The sequence below is a fragment of the Tachypleus tridentatus genome, chromosome 4 (genome assembly GCF_004210375.1).
Source record: "Tachypleus tridentatus isolate NWPU-2018 chromosome 4, ASM421037v1, whole genome shotgun sequence".
In the NCBI taxonomy this organism is placed as follows: domain Eukaryota; kingdom Metazoa; phylum Arthropoda; class Merostomata; order Xiphosura; family Limulidae; genus Tachypleus; species Tachypleus tridentatus.
Window position 1 is genome coordinate 49,503,472 of NC_134828.1, and position 17,416 is coordinate 49,520,887.

The following is a 17,416-nucleotide window of genomic DNA, read 5'->3' on the forward strand; positions in this document are numbered from 1 at the left end:
TCACAGAAACTCAAAAACCAAAGTTCAGTGATACATGTGGGTCATTCTTAATATGATCCATGTTACCAAAAAAACATGCTTTATTAAGCCAGATAATTATTGAGCAAAATCATCTTAAAAGTCAAGGTCACTCAGTCACTAACTATTTTTGCTTTTGTCAGACAAAAGAAACATTATTTATAGGCTTTATTTATGAATTCCTAAACAAGCATTGAGTCAAAGATGTCACAGATTCTTGTATTGTCAAATTTTGTAATAAATCGCAGATCATGTATCATATTTGTGCACACAGTTGAAGATATTTTGTATTCATTGATCAAATGCAAGAAAACATATCAAAGTATGTTTCTTTATTTCCCATATTTTTGAAATGCTACTACCCTTCAGTGAAGTTATTTGTTTATTTCAAGTAGTTTTAGTCCGTAATTTCTTGTTACTAATGAAATACGAGGGCTGTTCAAAAAATATGTGGACTGTTTGAATTGCGCAGCTCCAGTTGGTTCCAGGGGAATCCGCTTGATGTCGCTAGGTTCGCACAGATCAGCTGATTACGACGCCATTTCCCGATTGCAGATATCTTCATTTGTGTATTAGCTACGCGGTTTTAAGTGAAGTGCGATTTTTTCGTTTGGCGGATTTCAGAATGAATGACCTGAAGGAGCAACGACTTGCTGTGAAATTTTGTGTTAAACTTGGAAAATCTGCGACTGAAACTTTTGCTATGCTTAACACGGCTTACGGTGATGTTGCTATGAATCATACGGCATGTTTCAAGTGGCATGAACGTTTTAAGGATGGTCGACAGTCCATTGAAGATGATGAGTGTCCTGGACGTCCTTCCATGTCAACTGACGACCCACACGTCGACAAAATCAATTCCCTGATGCGGGCAAATCGACGTCTGACTGTCAGGGAGCTTGCTGAAGAGTGTGGGATATCAGTTGGATCTTGTTACGAGATTTTGACCGAAAAATTAAAGATGCACCACGTTGCTGCGAAATTCAGCTCTCAGAACTCGTGAGTTTTTGGCCAAACACTCGATCACTGTTCTTCCCCACCCCCCCCTACTCACCTGACCTTGCTCCTTGCAATTTTTTCTTGTTCCCCAAACTCAAAAGACCCTTGAAAGGAAAAAGATTTGAGACAATTCCTGAGATTAAGGCAAATGCGACGAAGGAGCTGGAGGACATTACAAAAGAAGCATACCAGGACTGTTTCAACAAGTGGAAACACCGTTGGGATAAGTGTGTGCGTTGGGGAGGAGAGTACTTTGAAGGGGTCCCAGACCTGTAACTTCTAAATAAAGTACATTTTGTTTTATGACGTCAGTCCGAGTATTTTTTGAACAGACCTCGTATGCCATACTTTAATGCATATATTAAATCTTTGGTACAGTTAAATTTTTTAATGTATGTGTATGTGTTTGTTCACAGGAAAACCCTGGAAAACAACCTCCTACTTTGAGACAGTTTCTTTGGATGGCTATTGAAATTGCAGATGGCATGTCATATCTTTCTGCCAAGAAGTTTGTACATCGTGATTTGGCTGCAAGAAATTGTATGGTTGGTGAAGATATGACTGTAAAAATTGGAGATTTTGGAATGACTCGAGACATCTATGAAACAGATTATTACAGAAAGGGTGGCAGAGGACTTCTTCCTGTTCGTTGGATGGCTCCAGAGTCTTTAAAAGATGGAGTATTTACTATCCAGTCAGATATTTGGTATGTTTCTTGTGGAAGTAATGTACATTTTGTGTCTTTTTGTTATTCAAGACAAATTGTATTAAATCATAGAAAGCATAATTAATTGGTTTTATATATTTTACCTGTATAGTGTTTAGTGTTTGCTGGTGTGCTGTTATAAATTTGTTCATTCATTTTTATGGTAGGTCATATGGAGTTGTCCTATGGGAAATGGCAACCTTAGCTTCACAGCCATACCGGGGGTTGTCTAATGAGCAGGTGGTTAACTATGTTGTCAACCGAGGAATAATGGAGATGCCTGAGTACTGTCCTAAAAAACTGTATGTTTCATTTGCTCCTAGAACCAGAACAATTTTAATTAAAATTTATAGATCTCTTTGTTACTATTTCATGATATTCATGGTGTACTTTGAAAGAAAAGTTTTTAGTATAGTTTTTCAAAATCAAAATTTTACTTTGTTTTCATTCTTATTGATAGATATGACTTAATGAGACTGTGTTGGGATTTCAATCCCAAAGCAAGGCCAACATTTTTCGAATTGATTGAAATGTTGCTTCCTGATGTACCCGATGGCTTCTGGAATGTGTCTTATTACTTCTCACAACATTCTGAAGCTATAGCTCATGAAAATGAGGATGCAACACCCTCTACACACCTGAAGTCTGCATACAATAGTGAGAAGCATAGTCAAGATGGAATTTACCAATCCAGTGGAGAAGGTGGTATTAGATTCTTTCCAGGTGCTACATATATCCCAGAAAGTAGTCATCTTATAAACTGTTCCTGTTCAGAGTGTAAAAATTATTCTCCTCTGAATGGAGATGTCATGGATGTTGAAGGTAGCAAGCAACTTGCTGTTTACTCCCTGGAGGACAGCAAAGGTATGTCCATTGCATCAGATGCTAGCAGTGGAAGCAAAGTGAGCACAGCCTCCAATGGTCATGTTTCATTTCTTGAGGGAAAAATGTCTAAATGCTAATGCCAGTCACTTGAGAAAAGTCTAGATTGGCCAACTTGAAAGTTAAAACTGTGATTTAAATGACTTGGCTATCACTACACTTTTAAATTAAAGTTCTGTTTCAAAGGGCATTACAACTTTTACATCTTTCCCCATATTTCCCAGTTAAACCTCTTTGTCAGTAGCAAGTTATTCTATGTCATGCATATGTGGCAATTGGCTCCAGTAACATAATCATACACTTTATTGCTTAACTCTTTAAGCATTTAGTGACTCACACATTGTAGCAATCTTGTAAGGAGAAAAATATTTTATTTGTATAGATAGTAAACACCGTAAATATAATGTTAAGTCTTTCTGGTTATACCAAAAAAAAAATCTTAAATAAGTACAAACAGAAACATCAGGAGTCTTTGCTTTACCCTTTATGCATTATCTAACTATCCAGTTTGGTACAAGTTTTCATTTTATAATATTCATCTCACACCATAAGTTGCGCAGTTCCTAGTCAACTGATAACTCTTGGTCTTATAGTTGAAATTAAGAACTTTTATACCAGTTTGGTAATCTAATTTTGGCAAATTTACATTTCTGAATATTTTTGTATGAAATATCAATGTATATTATTTGACTTTTTTTTTTTTTTAAATACTGATCACATTTTTCCACTTTCATTTAGTACATATCTGTCGGTAGAAGAAGCCTCAAGGAATATTTACTTTCTGAAGTAACAAGTGATTTTTCTTTGCATTATAGAGATTTTTTTAAAACTATATCTGTGTTTCCTGCTTTTATGGCTATGTTTAAAAAAGTTTCAACTTTATACCCATTTAGAAGTAGTTCTACACAAAGGTCAGATTTTATAGTTTTTAGTCAGCTACATCAGCTCTTGCTGCTTGGTGTTATTAAGGAACATAAATAGTGGTAATTGTATAGCTGTTTCGTTATTGAAAAATAATTACTCTGAAATGAAATACAAAATATTCAGTATAAATATATGTCTTATTATTTTTCACTCTTTGGACATAAGTGTGTTTTAGGACTTTTTTACCATCCATTTTAGACCACATTGTGCTTAAAGTAACCATCAAATCTTATTCTTATCCTTAAAGATTTTCATAAATGTCAGAAAATAGCATTTATAACATTTTATTGAGGTTGTAATAATTAGTGAATTGATTTCAACTACATGCATAACAGTTTTTTACCTTCATTAACATTTTTAATCACCAGTTGAGAACTGTAGTTAGCTTAAATGCTTCTACTAGATTATGCTGAAGGGTGAATATTTTCATTTCTATGCTTGTCACTTTTTACCTTTTAGGATCTCTTACTTCGTCTTCATGGGATCCCACTTTGTAGTATTTTCCAGACAGGTGTGCTTTTATCAAACCTATTCTGCACTAGCAACTACTAATTATTTTATATGGGCTGCAACAAGCTCTGTAGAAGTGAGCTATTCCATAAGACCATCTGTTTGCTGACTAGGTGGTATTACGTCTTTATGCTTGACTGCCAGTCTTGAACTATCATGAGTAAGCGATAAGGGAATCCTACCCATTCATCCAGATTATTGGATTGAATAAATTTGGGTCAGTTTGTTTTTAAAAGTTTAGGGAACTTGGTTTGACGTAATGAAATCTATATGGATTATAATATAGTGGTACAATACTTAATATTATACAACTTGGCAGTTTTAATTTGAGAATCTCCAGGGAAATCATCATGTGCATCCATTTCAGCTCTGGGTCTTTGGGTTTTACTGTGCCAATAATTTCACAAATTATTTCTTGTATATAATTCCATATATATATAGGATCTTACCACAAAGGAAACCTTTTTGCACCACCTGCATTTTTGATAATTTTAAGTGGATTCTATTAACTACAGTAACTTTAATCGAATGTTGCCTTTGCCTCCACTTTGTTGCTACGCCTATCAGACTCACACCTACCAGATTCATGCTAAATTTATTAGCCATATCAGCCCAAAATTATCAATAGCCACGTAGTCAAAATTCTTAACTTCTACCAAGTGCGGGGTTGAAGGAGGACTGTTTAGTCTTCAAGTTCCCCTTGGGGTTAATATTTCCTCAGAAATATTAACCTTATTCCAAAACAACTTCCAGAATTGTGTGCAACAAGAGTAACTGAAACACAATTAGGTTATCCAGATAATTCCATTGCATACACAGTGATTTATTAAGTTTAGTTATAATCTAGTATAGTTTATTCATTTTTCAGAATGTTGTGTCGTGTACCAACAAATATCATATACATTAAAAGCAATGCAAATTTATAACCAAGATAAAAAAAGATTGATTGACCCATCATATTAAACAAGTATATTAATTTTATAGATAAGATTTTGTTTAGTCTTTTTAATCATCTGATAAATCATCCCCTTTTGTAAGAAGTTCAGTGTTTGTACACTTCTCTTCCTCAGCTTCACATTACACAGCCATCACTCACCTCTTTGGAAGGTTTGATATGCCATGGTTTGATATTGCATAGACAACAGAACTGCTTGCATTAATGTAGACAGAAAAACAAGATTTCTTCCCTTTTCCAAAAAATATGTCTTGTTGTATCACAACCAGTGAGTATGCCAGTTGATCAAAGCAAACACCTTTTTTATTCATCAAGTTTGTCAAAGATGAGATAAAGCCTGATGGTACAATGATACTAACTTGTTCCTGTGATTAAGGAAGCATTGGCACCATGCTGTGATATTTTTTTGTAGAGCTAACAACAGAATATATGTTAATAAAGATTACTTTGGGTGCCTTTGCTTGCAACTTTAACAGCATGGAAGATCATATGAATATCAGTTTATTCCTAGTAGCTAACTCCATTTTTCCCATGAAATTATTCATTGTTCAGGATGACATTCTTTCTTGTAGCTGTCATCAAGTTCTCCACTTTGCTTTTTGTCAGCCAACTTTGTTGATAAGTACAGAGTGATTCCTCTGTGCAGTTGATTGCTATAAAAGACTTCTGGTCTTTTATTGGAGTTGAGTTTTCAACACTGTACAACTTTACTCTTCCCTGGTTCCTTCTTTTAAGGATAAAATTTGGTGTAATTGTCAAACACGACTCTTACTTGTTGATGTTCTCAAGCTCTACTGTCAACTAGTTGAGTGTATGCTTCACAAAATGTTTGACATTTTCTCAAGTTCGTAAAAAGTAGAAGTTCATGTACTATGGCCATTCCATTAACAACCAGTAATGCTGGTATATCATGACTTTCATTCATATTCTGTGTGTTTCAGTATTGATGCTATCATCCTGTATGAGATGGATGATCTGGCTCTTGTCATTTGTTGTATGGGTTAATGGATTTTTCCTCTAATAATTTGTTTCAGTCTTTAGTTGACACTCTGACTTTTCATTAAATGTACCTGTGAGCTTCCATTAAGTGAAAATCATACAAGAATAGGTAGAATTTTTGTGTCTTTCTCTGTTTTGTGACAGGTTATGTCATTTGTTATTTCCTGTAACCCATGACTCACAGTTTTTTGTAGTTTTCCTCAATCATGAAAAAGCCAGCATGGTTCACAATAGCAAAGATCCAACTTAACTGAATAAAACAACAAGTACAACATACTTTTTTGTAATATGTTGCAGAAAATTATAACTTTGCATAACAGGCTAGTGAGATCCATTTCAATTATGAAATGCTATTCTATTTTACTTGTTTGTTTTAATCCTGGTGGACAGTTAGCCCTATCACACATGTCGATGCCAATTTCCAATTCCACAAGCCGTCTAGTGGTTCTGTAGGTTCAATATTAAGTTGTGCAGAAGTGGTGGGAGCATCTGCTACCTTTACAGTGTCCATAGGCAGTCCAGTCATCTCTGAAGATTCTGTATCAAGTTTTGTGGAAGAGGTGTAGTAGTTGGTTTTGGTACCAAAAATGAAGTTGGTTTAGGAAACTTTTCAAGCTATACCTTATTTTCTGTAATCTTCATCCTTTCATGTGCTTCATTAGGATGTACACTTTATCCTAAAATTTATAAATCATATAAATGTGTAGAAATACAGTTACGTAATAAATAAAATTAAATATTCAATTGAAAGAATATCAAACAAATGCAAGTTTTCAATGCATCACAACATACAGAAATCATATTTTATTTATATTTTGAGTATCACTCAGAACACATCTTTTATTCTGATCTTAGATACAATAAATGCATAGTTTTATATGTATATGTATGTATTGTAACATTTTTTTTGTCATGAAAGGACACGAGTCAGGAGGTCTGTATACAGTTGCACCCCTTTGTAAGAATTATTTAACAATAGATACAGTTTTTATTGACATGGAAATATTGTTAGAATCTGATCTAGGATACATTAAAAAGGCATCATTTTTGGTATGTCTAGTTAAACTTTTCTCTAGCAACCCTGCATTTTATTTTGTATGTAATAAGATCTAATCCATAATTGCAGTGGCATATACATGCACCAAATGTAAATCCTAATTTCTTATGTCCACGTAAATGGTCTGAAATAACTTAAAATGGCAGCCGTATTGAAATTCAAAATGGATGCCCTAAGTATTTGTAGAAAAGCTGGCAATAATTGTTTCTTGAATCAGTATTCCTTTTATATAATTTTAGACAATGCTACAAAGAATCTACCCTAGAAAGTGTCAAACCTAAAATCAAGCTTGTGTTAAAGGTAGTTTGAGACACTGGCACACTTTATTTTTTGAGGCCCCTTCAATATGGAACAAACAAATTTAGAGTTAACTATAATTAATATGTATTAAGTTTATTACAAAATATGAGCTAATTATGTGAAGTAAATCAGAATAAGATGCTTCTGACTTTAATGGATGTTATATTAAAATTAAACAATTGTAATAATAATTATTTACTTGTACAACATTACAGAAGCATGTCAAAATATTACCCTAAAATCATTTTTTCTTTGCTTTGACAGAAGCAAAATTTGTAATTATATCTTCATAATCTATTTACCTAAGCAATGTCCTTTTTATCGTGAGTATTGCAATCTTTTTTTTTCTTATCTGAACAACCCAAACCTTTCCTGAATGACTCATTTTTCTGGATCCACATCAAGATGGCTCATGAAAGAAAGAGAGAAATTTCAACCATAAGTTTATTTTACATACAGTTTTTTTCATCTGATGTATATTAATCCTTGCACTGTAATCATATTCCCTGTTACTTTAATATATTAAATAAAGATGAATGATAAGTACATAAAAAGTAAAATTATTAAATAGTTCTTAAAAATTGCTCATTCTTGCTTTTGTAATTTTTTAATGCTTAAATCTTGTAGTAAGAGTTAAATGCTAGTATTAGTCATTATTTCTGTATTCTCTGAAATGAAGTATTTGCATGCTATTGAAATGAATGCCTTTCAGATGTAACCAAGAATTAGTGAAAACAATTTAAAAAATATAAAACATACCATAATCTGTGATGACAAGAAAACCCACTTGTAAAGAAAAATATATATGTAAAAATGGCTGGTATGGGTTGAGAAAAATTTTTAATGCAGAGAAGTGAACAACGTTTTGACCTTCTTCAGTCATCCTCAGTGAAGCCCTACATAAAAAAAAAATTCTCAACCCATACCAGCCGTTTCTACACATATAAAACATACCATAATTAATTTTTCAACCACACTTACTATGTAGCGTTCAAGTTTCCTTGACGGTAAGTGAAGAGTAAATCAAGTAGGTAATGGTTGTTTAAGTAAAAACTACATCAGTGATCTACATGTCATCCTTCACCATTGTATGAAGACCAAGTATGCACTAAAGTATTGTTAAAGATTAAAATTTTAAAACCTAATTAGCTACTTAAAATGAATGTAAAGAATGACCTATATTTTAAGGTATCATTACAGAAATGAACAAAACCAATTGCAACACAAGTCTGGAAGATTTAAATTTGTTTAAATAACATAGCTATGGGCTTTTAATTGACAAGGATACAAAACTGAGATTGATAAATATTTCTTGTATCTTCCTTTACATTTAAGTCATTGGGAGCCTCAAAACAACTGATGGCACAGTGTTGCTCATATCTACATTTAATACAACAGGAGCTAAAGAAAATCTTTGTAGTGCAATATTGCTTATATTTTTGTTTAATAAACGAGGAGTATTGCTCATATCTTCTTTTAAAACATCATGAATCAAAAGACTCAGATAATTTAACAATACTCATATCTTCCTTTAAAACACCTGGAGCCATAAAGCTTAGAGAGTGCCATTATGAAATATAATGAAACATCCTTCTTTTGGCATTAAAAGTCTATTGTTGTTTTTTGTTTTAATCAAAGTAGTATTGAAAAAGGAGGTCATTGAGACAAGAGAACTTTACTTCAACAATAAATCCCATTCATTCTATTCCAATAATCTGTAAAGATGGGCTCTGATACTCAGAACTGACTACAGACATTAAAGAAACAGTTTTTTTGTTTGTTTTTTGTATGCTAATACATTAGAGCAAACATTGTAGTACTTAATCCATCTTTGAATATATAGTTCAGTATGTAACTGTGTGATTAAGAGATCACTTAGTTTAGTAGAGGTCATCCATCCATCCAACTCTTGATTGCATGTAGAAAACTTTTCTAAGTTAGTGGCATTATAACAGGCCTTTTTATCTTGGGATATTTTCAAGCTATAACAAGGATAATCCAGTGAAGGATTAAAAAGTGCATTCTTGAAACCTTGACATTATCTTAATTACATAATGAGGAACATTCTTTACAAATGATATTTTTGGTGAAGAATGAATTGCATATGGATCATGTAGACCATTTGTTTCTACTGAATGTGTATATACTTACAAGAAAATTTCATTAAAAATATTGTGCTCTGATATGAGCTTTAGGATAATGCATAAAAAATGTGTATAGATCTATTTAGTTGTAATTAGTTTAGTTGGGACCATGTTCAAGGAATATGATGAAATTGTATCTAGGAAAGAAAGGAAGTTTCTTTTTTTATATATTACCAGTTTTCAGTAATGTGCATTGAAACTAAAAATTTACAAGGTGATCATTGGTCATCTTTACTGTTTCTCCAACTGCTTCATGTGCATCATCAGTTTTTAATTCAGAAGATTTGTTAAGGATTTTTTTGTTTGAACCAATGTATTAAAAAGCTGCTAATATTACATGGAAGCCAAATGTACATAGTATGTATAAATGTGTTTGTATTAGTTTTGGTCACTACTGAAGATTAAACAACTCTGTAAGATTTAATAAAAAATATACCCTGTGAGATTATGGTAGCGTGAAATTTGTTGTACAGTACTTGTGTATGTTATATTTATGTGAAATGTTAATGCAGACAAGCACTTTGCTGTTTTCTTCCTCTGTTGTTTTATGTATGTGTAGGCTTAAAAATTATCATGAGAATTTTCATTGTAGTTCATATAATTGACAAATTATTACAAACTCATGCTTTCAAGAGTTTTATTATTTACTTTCAGTCTAGTAAAATCATCACACCTTGCTGCTGAAAATTTAAAATAATTTTATTTCTGTTGCATTAAGAAACATTGAGCAACGTTCCTAGAGTTCCATGCCCTCCTTCTGAATAATTTTGAGTAATTTTATAATTTTTTTTGGTGTATGCTAGTGAAAGAAAATATATAAATTAGGAACAAAAAATAATGTTTCCAACCTATTGTATTGACTTGGTTAATTAAGGCAGCAGAATTAAAAAAGGAGCTTACCTAGTGCTTTCTTTATCAACTTATATAATAAAGTTCAATGTTTTTATGAATCAGGATTACTTATCAAATGCTTCTACAGTGACTTTAATGGCAGATACCATTTTGTTTTAGAATCTTAAAAGTTATTACTGCTTGGTTGAATATTAGTTATTTTGTTATCAGAAATAATGCTCTAAGTTAGTTATGAGACATTCCTCAAGTAAGTTATTTCATAATTTTTGTATGAGTACAGTTGTAAATACTTTAAGGAACAAACTCTTAGCTGTCTATCTGTGTAAATAAGAATCTGAAAATAAAAGTGAAACCTGTGTTTAAAAGTGTAATCTTTTATTTAAGATAGTTACTGAAAAGTTGTTGCTGTGTATCTTGTTGCTTCCATTTCTGAACAAAGTAATGAATAAACTACTGATTTTGAATATGCTTTCTCTTGAATTCTGTCAACATGTTTATTTTACTATGGGTGATTAAAGTATTCAAATCAGAAGATATAACAACATTGTAATGGAACAGCATGTTTCAGAAATACATTTTTTGTTTGTTTATTTAGGTAATGTGATATCACCAGAAATTTAATTTTCAGAAGTGTATGTGTGTAACAGCTCCCTTTTATGCAAAATATTCACACTTACATCATAAAGATGTGTTCAGTTTGCGGATTTAAAATTTCTTCTTTCTCTCAAATTCTTATCATGGTAAGCTAAGTGCAGCATCTTGTAAAGGGTGAGAGTCCATGAACACAAAGATAAGAAGTAAATGGCATCCACATGTTCCATACAACATTACACAGCATAATAGAGAAGGATTTCTGTTTGGAAAAAGTGACACAAGTCTTATGTTTCTTCTTTAACATATTTATTCAACTGTCACACACATTTCAAACAGTTGGTAAGTGAAATGGGTATTAATGCTATTCCCCAAGAAGACATACTAGTTTAGTTGTGTATGGATTTCTGTGCTATTAAATTATTGAAATGGGTATTAGGAAATTTGTTGTCGTATGCTAGGTAGATTATAAAGAGCAATTAGGGAGTAGTGTGTGCTTTTGACATAACACCCTTACAACCAAGACTTTTCAAACTATGTTGTAGAAATGTTGTCAAGATACATGACTGTACATGTTGACACAGAATGTAATGATGAAATGAGGCTCAAATGGTTTTAATATAAGTACCCCATATTTATGTTAGATCTTACAGAGAAAATGAGTACATAACTGTATAAACTGGAGGTTGGTAATATGTTATTTTTAAATGAGCAGTTTTCCTAAATTTTCCCATCACATCACTAATACTTCCTTTTACAAAGAGTAAAATATTTAATTGCTATATTGCAGTTAGACCTATTATTAATTTGAAAACTAATACTTCCTTTTGCAAAGAGAAAAATATTGAATTGCTATATTACAGTTAGACCTATTATTAATTTGAAAACCATACTTTTTTACTAAATATATTGCCAATAATTATTAAAACACGATAAAATTGTAGGTTAACTCGATATATAAACAATTTAATTACCACTAGCATCTTTAACTCTTGCATAAACATTAACTAATTAGCTAATGCATGTTGGACTTGTGAAGAATATATCTATCATTCTCAAATTGGGTATCATTTATGTCCTGAAGCTTATGGATAAAAAATCGTTACAAAAATTCTGTTTTGGATGTATATTTTATCTGTAAAATGTGATATTATTTGATAAAGTTGTAAAAAAGTCAAATATCTTCATTACTAAAGTTTGTTTACTATGAAGGAATAATTTTATATATCAATAATTTAACATTTGAAAATGTCCCTTATCATATTTCCTTTAACAGTTGGAATTGCTGACTAATAAAGATTTGGTACAAGGAACCTATGTTTTAATTTTTTTTGTTTATATATATTGTTTTTATTAATATGCAGCAAAAAATCTTCAAAAACTCAACTGTATTTTTTATACAACCATTATAAGTTATGTTCATAGGTTTTGTGTCAACTATGTTACTGTGAGGAAAGATGCCTGAACATAAATTACAGGAACATGTGAGTGGTCCCCATTCAGCAGGTGGCATTGTCAGTGTTAGTCATTTTGGCAGAACCCTCAAGCTTTCGTTCCAAGAATCATGCAAGAATTCACTTTGAGGTTGGTATATTTCACAAATTCAAGTCAACATTGTTACCATCGTGATGTGTTGAAATAATAGAGCTTGTAAATATAATTTTAAATAATGCATTTTGCTGAAGATCCTGATAAGGTTGCACATGTAGTTGAGCGACAATAGAAATGGTGTGTATATGTGTAGTCATGTTAACAATAAATATGTCAATACTGTTATGGTCAGCTATGTTACCTTAAATAGTTACAGAGTTTACAGATTTAGTAACATTGTTGACAAAATCTATTGTATTATCTCTCAGTTAATTGTATTATGGCACAAAAATAAAAATGTGTCAATAAGAAGCAAGAATGGTGCTTGTTGTGCATTTATAAGAATAAAAAAAGACAGGAAACAGACCAGAAACATAAGAGAAGACAGGAGACAGACCAGCAACAGCAGACAAAACAGGACACAGACCAGAAGCAGCAGACGAGACACAGCAGGGACCAGTAACAGTAAAAAAGACAGATGAAAGAACAGAGACAGTGGAGAAGGGACATGCAGAATCTTTAATTCAATATGGAATACTGGAAAAGAAAGTGGATGGAGAAACATTGTTGGGCAAACATGTAGTTGGGTCTTATGATGGTGTGCCCTACCCAGGAATAGTCCAGGATTCTGATGAACAAGATGTGTCCAATAAATATATGCACAAAATTGGACACAACAGATTTTACTGGCCCAGGCCTATTCCGGATGTGTGCTGGTATGCATACGAAAATGTTCTTGCCATAATTCCCAAGTCACGGTGTGTTACAAGTCGCCATTGCAAAGTTGATCCCAAAATAAGAGATACTACAATGATAGGACTATCCAAACAATATTGTCAACTTTGTAACATACACTGTATTATTTTGTTTTATTTAGTACAGATTTCCTTATGTATAAATTCATGTATGAAAAGGTGTTGCTGTAATTCTCTTTTATAAACAAAAGAAAACACTCCACTTTTATAAAAAATGAAGTAAACAGATTATTAAACATGGTAACCGAGTTGACAAATACTTTGGACCTCAGTCAATGAAAGTCTCTCCAATAGAAGCTTTGAACATTAAAAAGTGATGTCCTCTGACATGTTTGTAATTCCAAATGATGCCATTATTTTTGCACGATAAATCTTTTTATTATAATAGGTTTTTATTTTGTTGATGTTGTTCATGTAATTTTACTCCAATTTGAGAACGACCGATATACGTTACAGATTTAAAATTTGAAAGAGAATCTGAACCTGCGACATGGAGTCCCAGTGCTCTCCTTGATTGGCTGTACCCTTTGGTGTGGACTGCAGTTTCACTTGTTCGGGACTCATTTAGTCATTAGCACAGCTCGGGTCAGTAAACAAAAGAAGTGGAGTTAGACCCCTTATAATGGTAAAAGAGGTCTGTTTAATCGTTAAGCAATTAGTAGACCCGGCATGGCCAAGCGCGTTAAGGCGTGCGACTCGTAATCTGGGGTTCGCGGGTTCGCATCCCCGTCGCGCCAAACATACTCGCCCTTCCAGCCGTGGGGGCGGTATAATGTGACGGTCAATCCTAGTATTCATTGGTAAAAGAGTAGCCCAAGAGTTGGCGGTGGGTGGTGATGGCTAGGACAGATGGCCCTCGAGTAGCTTTGTACGAAATTCAAAAACAAACAAACAAACAAAGCAATTTATAATATTGTATAATATTGAATAGTGAATTAGACGTAATGTCACAACACTATTCATACACCTAAATTGTTATAGGTTATTATATGGTGAATTAAAACGGACTAAAAAGTATTCAAATATTGTTATGTCTTATGAATTGCTTATAGCAACTGTAATTTTAATACTATACTTAAATTATGACACGAGAAGTGTGTCACCTTTAACGTCTTAGCAAAAACCTTTTGTAGTCATAAAAGACGGTTATCTAGATCAGGGGTCACCAAACTACGGCCCGCGGGCCGGATACGGTCCTCGAGGTAATTTGTTCGCCCCGCCAGCAGCTAGCCGCTTGGAAATAAAAAGTGAGATTTCATCAAATGTCCGATTGTCGTAACAAAATAAATCACACCGATGGTTGCTTTAAGCTGGCAAACACAAGGCGTTATCATAAAAAAAAAAACAAGGCTGTGACGCTCATTTTTAATGAATAGGAAAATTCTTCTTTCGTCCTTACTGCCCGTTTATTCATATCGAGGCAGGTATCTATGAAAGTATTAGGATTTCGAAAACAAGTACAGACTTAACCCTCGTCCTATCGACTCGTCTTGTAAATTTAGCGGCCTAGGGTTACCGCTTCAGCAAGCTCATTTCTCTTAGTAGTCGGGTTATGCACTTTTCGTAACTCGTTCTTAGGTAAGTGTTGTGGCAAACGTACGTTTCAATATATTTTGTTTGTGCGTTCTTGGCCCAGTACAATACTTTTCTCGCAGCGTTTTGTGTTTTTCATTTTCAGATCCTGTTTTGTTTTGTTTTCACCTATCGTTATGGCTGCTTTTAAAAGAAGAAAAGTGGACTCTGAGTGTCGTGCTTTCAATGAAGAATGGGGAGAAAAGTACTTCTTTGTGGAAATAAAAAACCAGAAAGCTACTTGTGTGATATGCACCGAAAGTGTTGCCGTTTTGAAAGAGGACAATCTTCGGCATCACTATGAAACAAAACATCTATCAACATATTTGAAACTTTCAGGAAAGTTCCGTACTGAGAAATTTGAATCCATGAAACGTGTTTTTGAATCTCAAAAGAATCTCTTCGGAGAAAGTTTGCTAAAAATGAATCTGTCACTCGTACAAGTTACAAAATAGTGCATAGGATGGTAGAGCGAGGTAAACTTTTTACTGACGGCAACTTCATCAAAGAGTGTATGATAAAAGCAGCAAATGAGCTGTGTCCTGAAAAAGCCAATTTCTTTGAAAGTATCAGCCTTTCAGCAATTTCAGTTGTACGGACAGCAGAAGAACTTGGAGAGAACATCGCACTACAATTACACCAAAAAGCTAGAAACTTCCTATGGTATTCTCTGGCACTGGATGAGTCTACTGATCTCTTGAGTACGTCACAACTTCTCATGTTCATTCATGGAATTGATTTGGACTTTCAGATCACGGAAGAGTTGCCATCAGTTTGCAGCATGCACGGAAGAACAACTGGAGAAGACATTTTCATGGAAGCGCATAAAACGTTGCAAGACTATAACCTTCAGTTGAATCAGCTTTAAGGTGTAACAGTTGATGGAGGAAAATACATGGCTGGAGTAAAGCAGGGTCTGGTGGGGCTGATCAGAAACCATGTATGTAAAAACGGCTCGTTTGGGTTGACGATGACCGAAGAAGGTCGAAACGTTGTTCACTCCTCTACGTAAAATTTTTTTCAACCCAAACGATCCGTTTTTACATATATATTTCTCTACAAGTGGGTTTTCTCGACATCACTGATCAGGAAACAGTTGGAAGATCTTCATCTTCCAAGCGCTCTGTTCATACACTGCATCATACATCAGCAAGCATTCTGTGGAAAAGACTTAGATATTTCTTGCGTACTGAAACCAGTCATTTTTGCAGTGAATTCATTCGGCGTCATGCACTTAATCATCGCCAGTTCAAGGCGTTTCTTGAAGAAATTGATTCGGATTTCTGTGACTTGTCTTATCACACGGCAGTGAGGTGGCTCAGCTGCGGTAAAGTCTTGTCTCGTTTTTATAAGCTGAGAAGAGAAATAGATATTTCTTATCGAGAAATATATAGCCGATCCACTTCTGTCGGATCCAACTTGGTTGTCAAAGTTGTCATTTTTGGTTGACATCATATCCCACATGAATGAATTGAACTTGAAACGTCAGGGGAAGAATAACCTTGTCTGTGATCTCTATAGAATCATTAAAGGATGTCGGAGAAAAATGTCATTGTTTGAAGCACATTTGGAAGGAGGAAACCTCTCTCATTTTCAGTGTTTCAATGAGTTTGATACTGGAATCACAGAAGTTGTCAACCTGGAGTTTCAGAAAAAGATTATTGGTGATTTAAATAAACATTTTTAGAGAGATTTTCGGATCTCGACAGAATCAAAAGTGACATTTACTTTTTCAGAATCCTTTTTATTGTGTCATTGATGACGTGCCAGTGGAACTTCAGCTGGAAGTCATCGATTTGCAAGGAAATGACTTGTTGAAAGCAAAACACAGAGAGGGGCAACTTATTGAATTTTACAGCTGCATATCTGAAGATGATTTCCCAAAGCTGAAGCAGTTCGCATCTGGCATGGCATCAGTGTACGGAACAACTTATGTCTGTGAACAAGCATTTTCAAAAATGAAGTGTGTGAAGTCGGTACATCGATCGAGGTTGACTGATTAACATTTGAAAGCAATTCTAGTGATTGGATGCAGCAATTCAAAACCGAACATTGAAGATATTTCGAAAGCCAAACGCCAATTTCATAAATCTCACTAACATTTTTGCAGCTTAGTGAAATTCAGATATGTACTTACTATGTGCGATATGACAATTGTTTTTGCTAATGTCACCTTCTTTGATAACCTTTTGGTAAATAAAAATGTTGGTTGTATTTCTGTTTGTTTTTTATTATATGTGTGTATTGCATGCTACTCCCACGTGGCTAATGTGGCATCCTAAACTTAGTGTTAAGTCTTTTACGGAGAGCTTTCGTTCTAGCTTATGAGTATTGAACATAATGATCATGCGGCCCGCGCTTCTCATTCCCCAAGTAATCTGGCCTCCTGTGAAAAAAGTTTGGTGACTCCTGATCTAGATAATAGGAGAAAACTTTTGATATTAATACAAATGAAGGCTTAACTCTGATAGGTAGGTATATACACCATAGTTATGACTATCGTTGTCCCTGGGTCTTGAAGTGAGCCAAGTTAGAGCTTATTGACCCACAGATGAGAAATTT

At 33.7% G+C, this 17,416-nt stretch overlaps 2 protein-coding genes across 13 annotated transcripts in view; both read left to right on the top strand.

Annotated features, from left to right (window-relative positions):
- Nucleotides 1-10,812, top strand: part of LOC143249089 (insulin-like peptide receptor) — a 148,096-nt gene extending 137,284 nt beyond the window's left edge. For 10 of the 11 annotated variants that reach the window (XM_076498337.1, XM_076498334.1, XM_076498343.1 and 7 more), the window contains 3 exons: nt 1,434-1,723; nt 1,891-2,025; nt 2,184-10,812. In XM_076498337.1, the coding sequence (XP_076354452.1) occupies nt 1,434-1,723; nt 1,891-2,025; nt 2,184-2,685 (927 nt within the window). In that variant the 3' untranslated portion in view covers nt 2,686-10,812. The remainder of the gene's footprint in view (nt 1-1,433; nt 1,724-1,890; nt 2,026-2,183) is intronic. The other variant, XM_076498339.1, reaches the window with a different exon arrangement.
- A 134-nt stretch (nt 10,813-10,946) lies between these two features.
- Nucleotides 10,947-17,149, top strand: LOC143249090 (general transcription factor II-I repeat domain-containing protein 2-like). 2 transcript variants are annotated; one of them, XM_076498346.1, is made up of 2 exons: nt 10,947-12,521; nt 14,961-17,149. In XM_076498346.1, the coding sequence occupies exon 2, from the start codon at nt 15,318-15,320 to the stop codon at nt 15,720-15,722; it is 405 nt and encodes a 134-aa protein (XP_076354461.1). In that variant the 5' UTR covers nt 10,947-12,521; nt 14,961-15,317; the 3' UTR covers nt 15,723-17,149. Both variants share the same exon structure in this region, with proteins under 2 accessions (XP_076354461.1, XP_076354462.1).
- The last annotated feature ends 267 nt before the right edge of the window (nt 17,150-17,416 follow it).

What these genes read in the sequence shown, in the direction of transcription:
- LOC143249090 (XM_076498346.1), top strand. Translation starts at nt 15,318, where the DNA reads ATGGTAGAGCGAGGTAAACTTTTTACTGACGGCAACTTCATCAAAGAG.